Genomic DNA, 16434 nt, shown 5'->3' with positions numbered 1-16434 from the left:
CTAGTAGTCATAATTACCACATCATCATTCCACATGGTACTCAAATGACTTTTTACCTTAGAAGTTGATGGTACTCCAAGTCTCCAAATAGTAGGGGTGTCAATTGAACAGGCTGGGCCGAGTTTTTTAAAACCTGAGCCCAAACTTAAGTTCTCTTAACTCAGCCCAGCTTTAGGTCGGATTAAGATATCTCAACCTAAGCCCAAGCCTGTTGAGTTCAGCCCAACCCAGCCCAATCCTAATTAATCCTGATTGGGCTGGGTTTGGTTGGGTTGGTCTTGATTGATCTTGTAAGTCCTTAATTTTTGCCATTTCATAGATAAACTGGGGTTTGTCTCATTATATGCACTAAAAAAGAGAGAAAATGAAACATCAACACCAATCATTTAAAAAAAAAAAAACAACAAAAACAAAAAGCTAACCTTGGTATAATAAATCAAGAAAACATAGACCCATACAGAGTGTAAGTGGTATTAATAGATTAAAAAAAACAAATTATAGGTGTTTGTTGTGTATATATTTATAATTTATTTATTTACATTATACATAGTGTTGGTCGGGCTCAATCGGTCTCAGCCTAAGATCTCAAACTAGGCCCGGCCAAGCCCAAACTCAAGCTTGAAAACCTAGCCCAGGTCCATCATACAGGTTGAAAAATTCAACCCAAAGCCTGATCGGGCTAGGGCGGGTTCAAGTTGACCGAGCCAAGTTGACACCCCTAAGAGATCACAAGATTAACTCTTTCATACTTCACTAAGGATGGGGTTGAGATTTTAATCTTCTCCAATTCCCTAAAAGTGTGCAGTGTAGTAGTTTGGGGTGGAGATGTCAACACCTGACAGTTTGGACATCCAATGGTCTGAACTCATTGACTTCATTTTTTTTTCTTTCTTCTCGAGCTCGACGTTGTTGGATGTATGAGCTGTCAGGTATCGACATCTCCACCCTGAACATGTGAATTGTCATATTCTTTTTATCCCTGGTATGAATAAAGAAGCATCATGGAATCCAGTTAACAAATAAATTTCAACCCTGCTTGATAAATCCGAGGTCCATTAATGTCTCCAAAGTCCAAACTCGCCTACCTAGATATACCCCTATGATTAGTAAAAAATAAATATAAGTTACATGAAGAAGAAGAAGAAGAAGAAGAAGAGGCACCTTAACTGACTACTAGGAGCACGTTCATATTGTCGTTTATTGATTATAAAAAAAAGTTAAAAAATTTCAACATTGGGAGGATAAATCATTCTAATTCCCATCTCTGGATCAGGATTGTCTCCAAGGAGCCCAGTGCCCAGGGTGCTACTAGGGGGTATCCAACGGCAGAGCTGTGCCGCACACATCTTGGTGCATGCTTAGGAATGTGTGCAGCACAGCCCAACGATTGACAGCACCTTGGACGTGCTGGGCTCCCTGGAGACGAGCTAAATTCTCATTGATATGGGAGAAAGGTATTTATGGCATGTCACCTCTTCACATGAACACTGATATGTGAGACAATGTGCAATTTCATTTTTATGTTGGTATTGTGCAAATCTTTTTTTTTTTAACTTTTAAAATAAATTAAAATATAAAATAAAGTGAAATTTAATAATTAAAAAAAAAAAAGAAACAACTATAGAATGATTTGAAATTATGGACATTTAATTATACAGAGCAATAATTACAAAATTTCTTTTTAAGATTTAAGAATTCAAGAATATAATCAAGATACATGAAACTATAAATGTTGCACAAATATAAATGGGAGGTATGTCTTACATGGAAGAAAAAATTATTGAATTTGAGGTTTTTATTAAACATAAGGGTGGGACTTGGTGCAATAGTTAAGGTTGTTTCATTTTGACCATAAGTTAACGGGTTCGAGTCTGGAAGCAATTTCTTTACGAGACTAGGGGTAAGAATGCGTACATTATGACCCTCCCCAGACCCTGCAGTGACGAGAGCCTCATGCACTGGATACGCCCTATTGAGGTTTGGATTCAACATGTGTCTAATTCAAACCATTTTTAAATATAATTACAATACATTCATTATATTGTGTGGTGAAAAAAAGATTATCCTTTTCTAAGTTAAATGCACTTTTTAATTTCCTCTTAATTTTTTTTTTGATAGTGGGTTACATGTGTGTAATATTTATGAAATCTATCATAGACCATCGTGCAAAGCTTGCATCCTCCTTAATTAGTGCAAAGCTTGCACCCTCCTTAATTAGATCACATGTAGAAGACCAATAGAAAAGTGAATAAATTACCACAAAATATTCCCCCAAATCTTTTTGTAATTAATAAACAAGTGCAACTTGCCAAATTTTAAGCTCAGCTACATTTCCACTATAAATACAACCCATCAACATCTTATCCTTGATAACAAGTCCATTTCCTTAATTAGTTCTTCTTTCTCTACTTCTTAACATCCTTTTTACCATTTTTATCTGTAGCTGATCAACTGAAATATTTCAGAAACTTATACATGTTCAAAGGTGAGATAGGTTATCATAGTTTTTTTTTTTTAATTTATTTATTTTTGTTTATATTTTCTTTGGAAGAAGTAGTGAACTTTTCTTTTTGTTATGGTATTGAACAGTTTAATTAGCAAGAGCATTTAAGAGATGGCCAGTGGGGCTGTTGTAGCTACCTTCAGTGGGATCAAGATTAGAGAGGATAGTTTAAGCTCTGCAAAAAGTGTTAACTTCACCAAGTTCTTGGGTTCACAGAGGATTAAATCGAGGAAATCGAAGTCGTCGGTGATTCGAAATTCAGTTTTTGATGGATTGGAGCCTGTATCATTAAGAACCCAACTCTTAGGTATAATCAATCTTCCCCCCCCCCCTCCCTACATCTGCTATGATTCTTAAGCTTTAGATTTAAGAGTATAGTAGATTTTTCCTAAAAGAAGTGTGGAATGGGCCTGAAGTTTAAGGGCTTAAACCCATGATGCAAACCAAACCCACTTAATGTTGGCCCAGTTATAGTTTGTATTTAGTTTTGACTTTTGTCTTCTCTGTACTGTAGACATGATTCCAGGCCTAGGGAAACTTTGGCCAAACAAGTTGGACGTAACAAAAAATGAGAAGAAGATAAAGATCAGAGGGACAGTAGTGTTGATGAAGAAGACTGTGTTGGACGTCAATGACTTCCACGCATCCATGATCGACAGGGTCGATGAGTTCTTAGGCAAAGGCATCTCATTGCAGCTAATTAGTGCTGTAAATGGAGACCCAGGTTAGTTTTCCAACTAATTTCTGTTTTTAAACTTTTGTTTTAGGGGATCTTCAAGTACTAAACTTGTATATGGTAGAGAGAAAGAGAGGGATTCATAGGTTTCTGACCTAGTACTAGCACAGCTCTGAACAGATTTGAATTCTTGACAAAACTAAATGTATCAAACCAAAGCCCAGCTCACTTTCCTGAAATGGGCCTCATGTTTCTAAGACTGGCCCAAAAACTTGGTGAAACAGTAATGGTGGCAAAAACTCAGACCAGGTCATGTTCAGGTTCTTGTGTACTAAATAACTCTCTCTGTCTCTCTCTCTCTCTCTCTCTCTCTGAACTTAGTTTTAACTTGGAAGTGGGAACTTAAAATCCATAAACATTACAGATAATGGCATGCAAGGGAGGGTTGGAGCACCTGCATTCTTGGAAAAATGGATAACAAAAATCACCAAGCCAATAGCAGGTTCATGTACATTTCAAATTACATTTGATTGGGATGAAAGCATGGGAGTTCCAGGAGCTTTCATAGTTAAGAATTTACACCACAATGAGTTCTTCCTCAAGACTGTCACACTGGATGATGTTCTGGGAAAGGGTCGCATCCACTTTGTCTGCAACTCATGGGTTTACCCGGCTGAACGATACAAGTCAGACCGGATTTTCTTTGCTAACCAGGTAAGTACTGTATAAACTCATAATGGACAAAGACATAGGCTCCTTCCATGGGATCTTTATTTGAAACTCAAAGCCATAAGAATTTTACCCAGTTTGGGTATCAGTTCAACCTGATTTGGTTCAACTTGGAAGGGTTCTTGTAAAACAATTCACAAGAACTAAAAGTTACTAAAGCTTCTACCTTAGTTACTCATTGCAATAAGGCACACTTAGTGCCAATATCTGATGGCTGTGCCATAAGTTGAGAAGTACTCTTTTGCAGGCCTACCTACCAAGTAATACTCCAGAACCTCTACTCAAGTACAGGGAACAAGAGCTTGTGAATCTTAGAGGAGATGGCACTGGAGAGCTAAAGGAATGGGACCGAGTGTATGATTATGCATGCTACAATGATCTATGGGACCCTGACAAGGGTCCCAAGCATCATAGACCTGTTCTTGGAGGGTGCAAAGAATACCCTTATCCTCGCCGGGGAAGAACTGGACGGAAGCCCACAAAGACAGGTAGGAGTTCAGTTGTTAGAAGCATTGATTTACTAACAACAGTTCTTATATTCATATCATCTTAAAACTCCTTAAAACTTTATTGATGAGTAATACAAATCCCTCAAATTTTGGAGATTAAGAAACATAGTTTTGAAATCCTTGATGATATAGAAACAGAGTATAAACTAACTTTTATTGGTTCTATATTGTATAGTTACATTGAGCTTAATAAGTTGCAAGAGAATTGATTCCCTTTCTGTCTTCTTGGCAGATCCTACAACCGAAAGCAGATTGCCGCTTGTAAGTCCAAAGTCTCTGAACATCTATGTTCCAAGAGATGAACGGTTTGGTCACTTGAAGATGGCAGATTTTCTTGCTTACTCTCTTAAATCTATGACCCAGTTGTTGCTCCCAGCACTGAATTATTTTTGTGACCACATCCAACATAAATTCCATAAGTTGCAAGACATACATGACATGTACGAGGGAGGGATTAAAATCACCAATGGTCCCAGAATGGACAAAGCTAAGAATGCAATACCTCTAGAGATGCTAAAAGAACTTGCTCGTTCAGACGGAGAGCAGCTCCTCAAATTCCCTACGCCTCAAGTGATCGAAAGTATGAGTTTACTTTTAACATTTTCATTCTTTCTAAAACAGATGTTGATACAAAGCATGATATCACAATTAAAGTAGATCTCTATTGAGCTCCAAGGTGATACTGTATAATGCTGCTATAAGGCATAAAAATAGATAATCTCTGTTTCCAATATGAAAATCTCAGCTGAAACTTTATGTTCTTCTTGAATGGTGTAATGCCTGGGAAGCAACTGATCTTTAACTCCATGGTATTACTTCAGAGGACAAGTCCGCATGGAGGGCAGATGAAGAATTTGCAAGAGAAATGCTCGCTGGAGTGAACCCAGTCTCCATCTGCCGTCTCCAAGTAAATTAAAGCTGCAAATTATTTTATGTCTTAACACATTACATACTGTTAAAATTACTATCTTATAATTTCAATTTCTTTAATAATTAATACAATGCTAATACACAGGAGTTTCCCCCAACCAGCAAGCTCGATCCGGATGTATATGGCAACCACACCAGTTCAATAACGAAGGGACACATTGAAAAGAACCTAAATGGGTTAACAGTAGAGGAGGTAATATTAACAACTCCTTCATGAATCACACTATTATTCATAAATTTCTGCATCTCTTATACTACTTCGAATAATGAAGAATTGATTCATGACATGGTTTTTGTGCAGGCCATCAAGAGCAACAAGTTATTCATATCAGATTATTATGATGCACTGATGCCATACTTGAGGCGTATAAACACTACTACTACGAAGACCTACGCTGCCAGAACAATTCTATTCTTGAAAGATGATGGAACCTTAAAGCCAGTAGCAATCGAGTTGTGTTTACCTCACCCAGATGGAGACCAGCATGGAGCAGTTAGTAAGGTAATCACTCCGGCTGAGGATGGAGTAGAAGGTTCAGTTTGGCAGTTGGCCAAAGCATATGCTGCTGTGAATGACTCTGGCTTTCACCAGCTCACCACCCACTGGTATAAGTCTGTTCTAGAACATGTTGTGGGAAATCAGCTAAAAATCCTTACTTCAGAATGAGTTTCTGAATGGTTCCAATTGGTTCCCTGCAGGTTGAAAACCCATGCAGTGATTGAGCCTTTTGTTATTGCGACGAATAGACAGCTTAGTGTGCTTCATCCAATCCATAAGCTTATGCATCCTCACTTTCGGGATACCATGAATATAAATGCCATTGCACGGCAGACCCTTATCAATGCCTGTGGAATATTTGAGAGCACCGTCTTTCCAGGGAAATTTGCCTTGGAAATGTCGTCTGCAGTTTATAAGAGCTGGGTGTTCCCTGAACAGGCATTGCCAGCAGATCTCATTAAGAGGTGAGTAAATTGCAAACTCAGGAAATAAAATTTATGAACTTCATTGAATATAAAATGAAATGACAAGATAACCTTTTGTTTCATTCAGAGGAATGGCGATTCCGGATTCGAGCAACCGCCATGGCCTCCGACTTGTTATTGAGGACTACCCATATGCTGTTGATGGGCTTGAAATCTGGTCAGCAATTGAAACATGGGTTCATGAGTACTGCTCTTTCTACTATCCAAGAGATGAGATGATCCAGGGTGATTCTGAACTTCAGTCCTGGTGGTCAGAGCTTCGTACTGAGGGTCATGGTGACTTGAAGGATGAGCAATGGTGGCCTAAGATGCAGACACTTTCTGATCTAACACAAACATGCACCATTATCATATGGATTGCCTCAGCCTTCCATGCAGCTGTCAATTTTGGACAATACCCTTACGCAGGCTACCTCCCAAACCGCCCGACAATGAGCCTCCGCTTCATGCCTGAGCCAGGCACTCCTGAATATACCGAGCTTGAGTCAGACCCTGATACAGCCTTCGTGAGAACAATTACAAGCCAGCCAGAGGCTCTCCTTGGTGTGGCCCTAATAGAGATTTTGTCTAGGCATTCATCTGATGAGGTTTATCTTGGACAGAGAGACACTCCTGAGTGGACAGCAGATGCAGAACCATTGGAAGCATTCCAGAGATTTAGAAATAACCTATTGGAGATTGAAAAGAGAATTATGAAGATGAACGAAGACCCAACCAGGAGAAATAGAGTAGGTCCAATAAATATGCCATATACTCTGCTCTATCCTGACACTTCCAATACCATAGGCATTGGTGGGCTCACGGGCAAGGGAATTCCCAATAGTGTTTCAATATAAAGGTTTACGATTACCTAATGTGTTTTTGTTTGTTAGAATTATCTTCTAAAATAAAAGAAGAAAAGGCAATATATTAGACCCTAAAATACAATAGAGGGAGACAGTTCTGGGAGGAGGAAAATAAACCTTGTCCATGAGAGTTCTGTTTCTTTCTAATCTTTTCTTCCCTGCTTCTTTTGCATAAGATATCAGTAGAAACTAGAAAAGTTCTCTCTTTATATCTATTGCTCCATTTGCAAGTGTCACATGATATGTGTTTACAATGTAATGAAGCATAACAGTTATAGGACCTGTGAGCAAGACCTTTCAACCAAGTCAGTAATTACTCAAGATGGATCTATGGGGTATTTTAAATCTCCCTTGGAGATCATATGAAACCTTTCCTCAGAAAATGTAATGGTAAATATGACCCTATTTACTCCACCCACAATCTGTTCTTAAAGTAATTTAAGCACACACAAGTAAAATCACGCCATTGTTTATGCTAAACAAACGTCAAACCGATAATAAATACCAACAAGAGTAGAAAGAGAAAACCCTTGATCAAAAAGGAGAGGATAAAACACATTCTTTCACCTCAAAAATAGTTCTAGTAGGCTAAGAAGAACACCTGGGGTCTGAAAAACTGATTTGAGGCCTTTGCTAAATATTCTGGGATGATTGTCAACAATCGAAGCCTGGCATTCCAATATTACCAATATGAGATGTCAATACCCTCTGGATTTCTCTTTACGACTAGAGGATTTGCACTTCCCTTCTTTCACAGAGAGAAGCTAACTACCTGCTTCCATCCGAGGATTTCCTTCTGTACATTAATAAAATCAAGAAATCCAGTGAGTGAATCAGAATTTTATCCTGTTAGTCTCTTATTTTAGCAAGATTTTTGACTACCTAAATCATGGAACCTTCAGAAACTAACCATAGATCCCTCTGATGAAATATTAATAAATCTTATTCCACACTTACAGAAAACTTATATTTTTTCAAACCCATTTTTTTTTGTTTCAAAATTCTCAATAAACTTGCTTATTCCATTCTTAAAGAAAACTTCTATATTCCACGCTCCCCCCCCCCCCCCATCCCATCCCATCCCATCCCATTCCATTTTTTCCTTATAAAATTGTCAATATATTTTTCCATTATAAAATTCTCAATGAATTTTAGTAAAATAAGTTTCACCGCCTGTTGGAGGAACTTTTCCTGTCACATGGACAGATGGTGTGGCTATTATGACAGTAAGATAGAGAGGTCGTGATCTAGATTAGTCATGTGTCAAATTTCAGAGTCTAATTCAATCAAATACCCTTCTATGGATGGAATCCATTGTAGCATTGCTTGTCATTTTGACTGACCACTATCACATGCATGATAAGCAGTAGCTTTCCAAAGAGCTGCACCTTGATCCACCATATCTTTTGGACAGAAAGCTATAAGGGTTCCATGCACAATATCAAGAGGAACATGCTCAAGTCAATAACCTTCAGAGGAAGAACCAATGAACCATAGAACGCAGGAGAGGAACGGGAGAGCAAACCTGCCCATGAAGGGCAAGGAGAAGGAGAGGCAGGAGCAGGTAAGAGAACAGTAGCATCCTCTGGAGGTGAAGGAACAACACCTTCAACCAAGGTAGGAGGGGGAGCAAGGGAACCAGAGGGAGAAGGGAGAGGGGGGGAAGTCCAGGTTATGGTTAAAAAGAGGAGAAGAGGGAGGAGCCGAAGGGGATGGATTGAGAAGGGGCTGTGAGGGTGAGAAAGATGAAAGTTGTGTGGGGAGGGAGATGGAGTTTAAGGTAGGGCTGTAGTAGGCAGGAGACGAAGAGAATCAGCAGCGTCAGGGCAGTTAGAGAGGGAGAGGGGAGGGTTATCCATGGGAACTGGCAGAGTGGCCATTTGATCCGGCATGCTACATATCCATTTCCTATTACAAATGTTTGAAGAATATGCTAATAATATTTTTTTTTAAATGAAATAAATTGATTTCAATGGAAACTGCTGAAAAGCTAAAAAAGGGCATACCCAGTGCACAATGCTCCCGCCACTGCGGGGTCTGGAGAGGGTCATAATGTAAGCACAGCCTATAGCCCCACCCTTCTCACCCCACCCCCCCCCCCCCCTCCCCCACAAAAAAAAAAAAACCTACAAATGGGGCATATACAGTTGAGTTAGCCAACCAAATTTAATATGCTGTTAGTCCATGGCATCCCCATCTCCATATGTTTATCCAGATGGCATTGGGGAAAAAAAACCTCCATCTACGCATGGTGGAAATATCATCTTTTTCTCAAAATATCACTATGTATATAAAATATAGGGAAAAGGTTCTCTGAGCAAGCAGCATAGGATACAACAGCACTTTCTATCGCTCTCTCTCTCCTCACGGCCCCCTCTCTTGCATATCCTACCCTGCTTGTTCAGATAACTCTCTCCCTTAAATAATTCCCTGCAAAGTTACCATGGATCCTACCAGCATCTCATAATTATTGCATGTCTGTGGATGATATTGTTAAAACCTTCCATATGATCACTTGTGGTTTGTCCGCTAGTCCAACAAAGCTTGAAACTTTATGCCCATTCTGATTTGGCTGAGACAAAGGAAGCTATGTCTCTTTGCATAGCATGCTTCAACAGGACTACCCATAACGTACCCTGAGAAGTTTGGTGGGCAGGGGGGTTAAAAGCCATGAAGTTTTGAACTTTTTGGCAAGTCTTGTTGGTAGAATATCAGTCCTACACCTAATGACCTACTCTAGACTGCAGTGATATAGAGATTTTATGGATAACTTAAATGGATTCATATCTGATAGATACATCTTTGGGTACAAACAATGCCATTGGAGCCACATTTAGTGCTTATTCAATGCTTGCGCCACTTAAATTAATGGAAAATTACATACAACCACGCAAATGTAAATAGAAAGATGTCCAAGTTGATTTTTTAAACTACTTTTCAAATCTTTATATTGCTGAACTCTATTTAGCTTTATTCAAATATATATATTAGATTTATCCCATGACATCAAGAAGGCATTAGGCTTGAAGTTTCAGAAGTTGCCTGCTTAGTCAGGTCCTCATGTGCTGGTGGATATGGTCAACCAAAGATGTGCTTGGCTACATGAAGCCAGACCCTCTATGTCACACAAATTTGTTTTTGATTCAGAGAGAGGAGAGGTAATATCTGATTTTCTTCCAAGCAATATAATATTCCAAGTGAAATCCTAGTACTCCTAATCAGTTTCCTGCACCCCTTTTTGAGTTTTTAAGGATGAAGACCAGGTCAAATATACAGAATTGCAAACTTGTTATTCAAATTTTCTATTTTCCTTGCAGGTAAAGAAAAGTGGCTTAAAGACTTAAACTCTTCCTGCTTCTTACTTTCCATGTGCCCCCTCTGCTAAAATCCCTTCAGCAAAAAATAGAAAAGTTTGTAGCGACACTAGTTACTGGGAAAAGTATTTTAGATCAAGCTGCAAGAAAGTATGCACCATCAAAAATGATTATCCAATGGGATTCCCTGTACAAAGCATTTAGCATCCAAAAACTTTTTCATGTACAATTTCGATCACATTTATGTATTGTGATTACAAAAATGAGAAAAACCTGAAAGAGCTGAAACAATATCCTGCTAAGCAATCTGTGTATATGAATACTGGTGAAGAATTGTGGAGCTATCTTGCATAATTAACCCAAGTTTATACATGATCTGTAACTCTGAACCTTCTTTTATTTTGTACAAGGAGATACAAAGGAGCTGAGGGTAATGATTCTCTCAGTATCATTGCTGAGAACTAACTCATTTAAGATTCGGAGATGGCTTGTTGAAGATAGTTGAAAGCATTCTGATAATTTAGAAATCCCATAAACCAGAACTCAAAACCATCCACTGTGACTATTTGTATGTACTTTTGGGCTGGCTTCTTCACATTTTCACTTTGGTGCACTCTCTTTATCTTCTTTAGCGGAATCAAAACCTGCAGAGAAATTGCTCCAATGTTACTATTATCCAAGGGCATTTTTCTTTACCCCCCAAGAAAAAAAAAAAAAGGAGAATTCCTAAGGGAATGTTTAGTGTAACCCTTTTAGTAACTATCTACTGTAAATGAAGAAATTTTTTTCCCCTTCCGGAAAAGAGTTCCGGAATTACCTTATAAGGTGTTCTAATCAGCTTCCCAGATGTAGATGTTAATGTAAGAGACCTCTCACTGCAAAAGGCAACTTTCTCAGTGGAGATAAAGAGAAGCCCAGCAATAGGACCAGATGTTGTTGATAAATAGCATTGGGAAGCCTTCAATAGCTTCTCTCCTTCGGTAACACTGAAAATCTGTTTGAATACCTTGTCCATCCCACCTCCTTTAAGAATTCTGGCCCCCAAGCTCAATTTTCCCTTCACAGTTTCAGACATATTGGGCCCCAATCTGACTGTAGTGTTCAATCAATCCAAAAAAAAAAATCATTTAGATACTTTTATTAGTAATGTTCCTGTAGGTGGGGAAAAAAAGAATAGGAATCCACATGCTAAGCTCAGATCCTTCTAAGACAAGGACTTGATTTCCTATGAAAATCTAAACATTAATCAAAGGAATTCTGTTCATACATCTTCAATTAAACACTTAAGAAGCAAATTCCCTTGATTTGCAGTCAGAAAGTGAGTTTCAAGAAATCTTGACCTTATAATTGTGGAGAGAGGGGGGGGGGGGGAATTAAAAGAAAACAAAATGGGACAGAAAAAGCAAAAGGTTTTGTAAATTGACAAATCAAACTCATAATTTGAAGATTGTACATCTTCACAGAACTAAGAAGATGCTTACCATGCTCACAAACCCCATGTGCAAAATTATCTGCTGTCTTCCCAAACTTGTTCATCCATTCAATCAGCGTGTCTATTTTACCTGCAGTTTCAAGGTAGAACAGAAACCAAACATCTTAAAAGCAGTTTCAAAAGTAGTACATCACAGAAGAACTTAAAAACCAATTCAAAAAATAATACTTTTAAAGAGAAAGAGAGATTACTTTGTTTAGATCTAGAAGACCTTTCGGAAGTAGAGGAAATGAAGTATGGGTTATCAGATTCAGGTACTGAAGTAGGTTTCTCTGCTTCCTGTTCAACTTTGTAAGATACCGAGTTTACTGGACTCCCAATAACATGATTTCGAATACGGTTCTTCATTTTATCTGTGGTTGCTGCTTTGATCTGCTATTGTTTTTTACTCCATCAACTTCAACTTCCCTGAGGATTACAACTCCCAATTGCCAACTCTCCTCTGCAAATGGAAGACAATCCGCTTTTAATGGTAGAACAAACCTTGAGAGTCCGTATTTAAAGGAACAAAGTTGGGTGGTTAATCATACCTTTTCTGTTGCCGTGTCATCCATGGCTCACCAACAGAATAAAGGCACAAAAACTTCCGCGGTTGTGTCCTTCCATGACTCATTTTTTTCAAAGAACTTGGAAAAGTCTCAGTTTTTCTTTGTCAATCTCTCCATGAATAAACAATTTTTTTTTCTATCCAAAAAAAACAATTTTTTTCCTTTCCTTCTTTACATCTATTTGTATTACTAGAACGATTCTCGCCTAATTTTTATCTTCTCCTGTAAGCATCCGAACAGGACCGTCTTGTCCCTTCATATGGGGTGTAAAATGACGATCTAACCCCTTATCCGAACACACTGTCCGAGGGAGGTTAAATCGTCTTTTGGCACCCCATATGAGGGGACAGGACGGTCCTGTTCAGGCAGCGCACAGGAGAGGATAAATATTAGGCGAATAGATAAACCCCCTGTGTGCCTTAAGCTAGTGGGCGGCACCAATGGTGGCGTAAGATGAATTTTTATTCTCTCAAGTGCAGTGCACTACCCAATGCACCGAACTTCAGCATCCAACAATGGCCATGAGACTAAGAGGATGAACTTTAAAGGTGCACTACTCAGTACACCATCGGATGCACAAGTGAGGTGCACTGGGTAGTGCACCGCTACCCAGTGCACCTCACTTGAGAGGATAAAGAACTGGCGTGAGATGGGATATGATATTGGAGGGGAGGGGTCACATCCAGGGTTTTAAAACAAGGAATCGGTTAGTGGCGATTCCATTCCAGATCAGATTGAAATCGTCTTGAATCGGATCCAACTTAGATTGGAGTCAGTGCTCATAAACCTTAGAATCGGTCCTTAGATCCAAAAACAGGACATTTCTAAGGTTTTTGGGTGCGAATCAGCCGCCCATTCATCAAATCCATTCTTGATTCTTAAAACCTTGGTCATGTCAAAGGGGAGAAGAGAGAATGATTACATTGGACGCTAGCTTATGATACACCAATGGTGTGCACATCCTATTGAAATTAATAATTATTCTAAAACTTTTCTTGTGTTTAGATTGACATAAGAAAGATTCTAGCTTCCAAGAAGTTACCATGAGAACTCATCTAGTTTGATTTTCCTTATATCTAGTATCTTCGAGACAATCTAAAGGAAATAAAAAATTTTATTTTTTATTTTTTTAAATTGGAGATCTAAAGTAGTTGGGTCAACAATGACAACATTGAAGGATAAGAAATTTGTCCCCCACTGATGGCGTGGAACTGAGTCAGCATTGTCCATGCACATTAATGACAGATAAGAAAAGGCTGTCCAAGTTTTTATAAACCTTCATATATAATAGGTTTTTCATACTATTCACATCTGATGTGGGATCGTTTCTTTCGTGTGGAACCCTAACATTATACAATAAAATGAAACTTTTTGTTTTTACAATTAAACTTTGTAATTTCAAACTAAAAAGAAAATAATAAGCTAAGTCCAAAGCAAATCAAGTGTCAGAGTACTGGAGATTATAATTGTAAATGATTTCAGAGATTTTATTTGATACTTATGTCATCTAGGGTAGACTGAATTCAATTTATAAGAAAGCCCAACAACCACTTTTTCCTTGAAGTTCAATTAGAGAGTTGAGTAGCCCCTTAAAGCCAGTAGGGACAGTGCCCACATGTGCTTATGTGTAATATAGGCCTTTTTTGCATTCTTTTCTCTTCATGCTGAGGTAGAAGAGATAATGATGTTTTATCTAAAATTTTCTTTCTTGAGTCACCATACCATCCATCTCAGCACAAAATCATGTAAGTGGATTTGGTGGCATGAAAGTGGAAAGAGGATAAGGCAATAACCCCCCATATTTTATGCTTTAGGATAAAAAGGAAAACTATGAACACATCAGAAATGAATCAGCTCTTAATTCTCATAGGCCAAACAAACATCAAATACTATAGGACTTGAAAACTTTATTTGGCCGGTGAGAAGATTATCTTATCCTATCGACAAGTGACCGCGTAAAGTAGGACCCACAAAACAACTTTTAAATCTAAGAATGTTCAACTAAATAAGAGAAAAGTTTTCATATACGACTGTGTAAAGCTATGTATGTGAGAGGATGGGAATTTGAAGACATTAATTAATGGGTGGGGGTTTATGACTTTTCCAACTCTTTGTGAGCAGGGGCACAATCGTGCATGCTTACACGGCCGTGTATAAAAACTTCCCCCATTAAATAAAAAGGGAAAAACATCTCTGTCCGGGAGTGTGGCCTATGCCAACACTTCCATGAGTCTATCTCTCTCCTCCCCATGTGAAAAGACACCTCTACCCCCTTGTTTTAAGGAGGAGAGAGATAGACACATGGGAGTGTTGGCGTAGGCCACACTCCCGGACAGAAAACTGCTTCCCAAATAAAAATATCAATTTACTACCTCAAGCATACTCTTTATCAAGAGATTAGGTGTCTTTAAAGAAAGCCCTTAAGCATCTAAATTTGAGGATAGTAAAAGACTTCATTCTCAGGGTCGGGATAAATTTGGCATCAATTTGAAGATTAGCAAGAGCATCATCCCTATGATAACTAGCTCACTAAGGTTGTGTTTGGTATGTATTCTTGGAACATATTATAGGTCAATTTTGTATTTTCGAACGTTAAAAACAACTACTTTTATTATTTGAGAATGCAAAATCGACTTAGAATGCATTCCAAGAATGCATACCAAACACAACTTAAGTATTGGACTTGTGGATAGGTGCTGCTAGACTTAACAAAGCAAAGTCAAAATCACTTGTTTGACTTAGATCCATCTTTTTTCTCACAGTGTAACTTTAATTCTACACAAGATCATGAGCTAAGCCCTAAGATATGATCCGTAGGAGTTTGTTTACTATTATTGTTGTCAACATAGTAAGGATCAACACACTTACATAGGGGTAGTATAGTCAACAGGGCAGATGTGTTAGTGCAGTGGCAGTGATGTGTGCATGGGTGTACAGATATATCAAATGGATTACAAAGTGATTTGGTATTACTGACAATGTTAGTGAGGTGATAGAGTAGTGATTTGGCATTATGTAGTACCGACAATATTAAACAAGTCAGACAATGATTTGGCAACAAACAATGCATGAACAGTGTATCTGTAGTATGACAGAGTTTTAGTGGCATTTGGCAATGTTTGATAATGTTTGGAGGTGTTTGGTAATGTTTTGATAGCATGTGAAAGCCTTGGATGATGTGCATGCGAAGTTTGAAAAATAACTCCATAGGTTCACACAGATGGGTCATTGTTGGAGCAAATTTGATCTAATTAAATGGCAAAACTAGAAGATGACATGTACTAAAGAGTCGTAGTGTGCCGAGTCATCTTTGTAAAGAAACTGGAATCGTGTCGATCCGAATTTGTATGATGAAGTTATGAAGATTTTTGTATCATGCATCACTCAAAATTAGCTCAAAATGAGATGGACAAATATTGGTGATGTGACACTAGAATTTGCAACCATATCGCAAAGCAAAATAATTTAAAAAAAATTTTTTTTTTTTTTTTTTGCCACATGGCTGATTTTATGATGTTGTGCTAGCATGGGCATGTATAAGTAATGAGATGATGTCACTTGGTGAGATGGCATACAAGCAATGAGGTGGCTTAGTCATGGATGCAATTCCAACTCAACCCAGTGATTTTGAGCTAACAATATATGGTGGTGATGCTAAATGTCAATTGATGACATGCAATGTATGAAGTGGCAGCCACATGGCATGCATGTTGATAGCATGTATATGGATTTGGTAGTTTGGTACACTGATGTGATCAGGATATATCGATATGAGCATGTATGTATAGGTCGCAAATGGGTGCATGTTGATGATGCATGGCGAAGGAATGTCATGGTCGTGAAATATGTTAAAAGATTGAAGTGACTGTTGGTGAAAAATCCAACACCTACACACAAAGGCACA

General features: G+C 38.3%; 2 protein-coding genes across 2 annotated transcripts in view; one reads left to right on the top strand and one right to left on the bottom strand.

Moving 5' to 3' along the window:
• The first annotated feature begins 2605 nt into the window (after positions 1–2605).
• LOC122664805 (probable linoleate 9S-lipoxygenase 5) overlaps positions 2606–16434 on the top strand; it is a 20596-nt gene continuing 6767 nt past the window's right edge. Inside the window, exons 1-10 of the mRNA XM_043860786.1 lie at positions 2606–2810; positions 3018–3227; positions 3604–3893; positions 4156–4396; positions 4650–4997; positions 5239–5324; positions 5433–5540; positions 5649–5953; positions 6047–6310; positions 6399–7169. Coding sequence (XP_043716721.1) covers positions 2615–2810; positions 3018–3227; positions 3604–3893; positions 4156–4396; positions 4650–4997; positions 5239–5324; positions 5433–5540; positions 5649–5953; positions 6047–6310; positions 6399–7167 — 2817 coding nt within the window. The 5' untranslated portion in view covers positions 2606–2614 and the 3' untranslated portion in view covers positions 7168–7169. The remainder of the gene's footprint in view (positions 2811–3017; positions 3228–3603; positions 3894–4155; positions 4397–4649; positions 4998–5238; positions 5325–5432; positions 5541–5648; positions 5954–6046; positions 6311–6398; positions 7170–16434) is intronic.
• Positions 10679–12551, bottom strand: LOC122664807 (GEM-like protein 4). Its single transcript, XM_043860788.1, has 4 exons — positions 12174–12551; positions 11972–12052; positions 11308–11582; positions 10679–11134 (listed from the first exon to the last, which is right to left on the bottom strand). Exons 1-4 carry the CDS (start codon positions 12328–12330, stop codon positions 10961–10963), a joined length of 687 nt encoding a protein of 228 aa, XP_043716723.1. The 5' UTR covers positions 12331–12551; the 3' UTR covers positions 10679–10960.

This window comes from Telopea speciosissima, chromosome 6, assembly GCF_018873765.1.
Source record: "Telopea speciosissima isolate NSW1024214 ecotype Mountain lineage chromosome 6, Tspe_v1, whole genome shotgun sequence".
Taxonomy (NCBI): Eukaryota; Viridiplantae; Streptophyta; class Magnoliopsida; order Proteales; family Proteaceae; genus Telopea; species Telopea speciosissima.
Note: the sequence above shows the minus strand (reverse complement) of the source record. Positions and strands in the feature narration are given on the sequence as shown.

What these genes read in the sequence shown, in the direction of transcription:
- LOC122664807 (XM_043860788.1), bottom strand. Translation starts at nt 12,330, where the DNA reads ATGAAGAACCGTATTCGAAATCATGTTATTGGGAGTCCAGTAAACTCG. An exon ending in ACATGGGGTTTGTGAGCATG is followed by an intron (nt 11,583 to 11,971) that starts GTAAGCATCTTC and finishes TGAACACTACAG; the next exon opens with TCAGATTGGGGCCCAATATG. An exon ending in TGATTAGAACACCTTATAAG is followed by an intron (nt 11,135 to 11,307) that starts GTAATTCCGGAA and finishes ATTTCTCTGCAG; the next exon opens with GTTTTGATTCCGCTAAAGAA.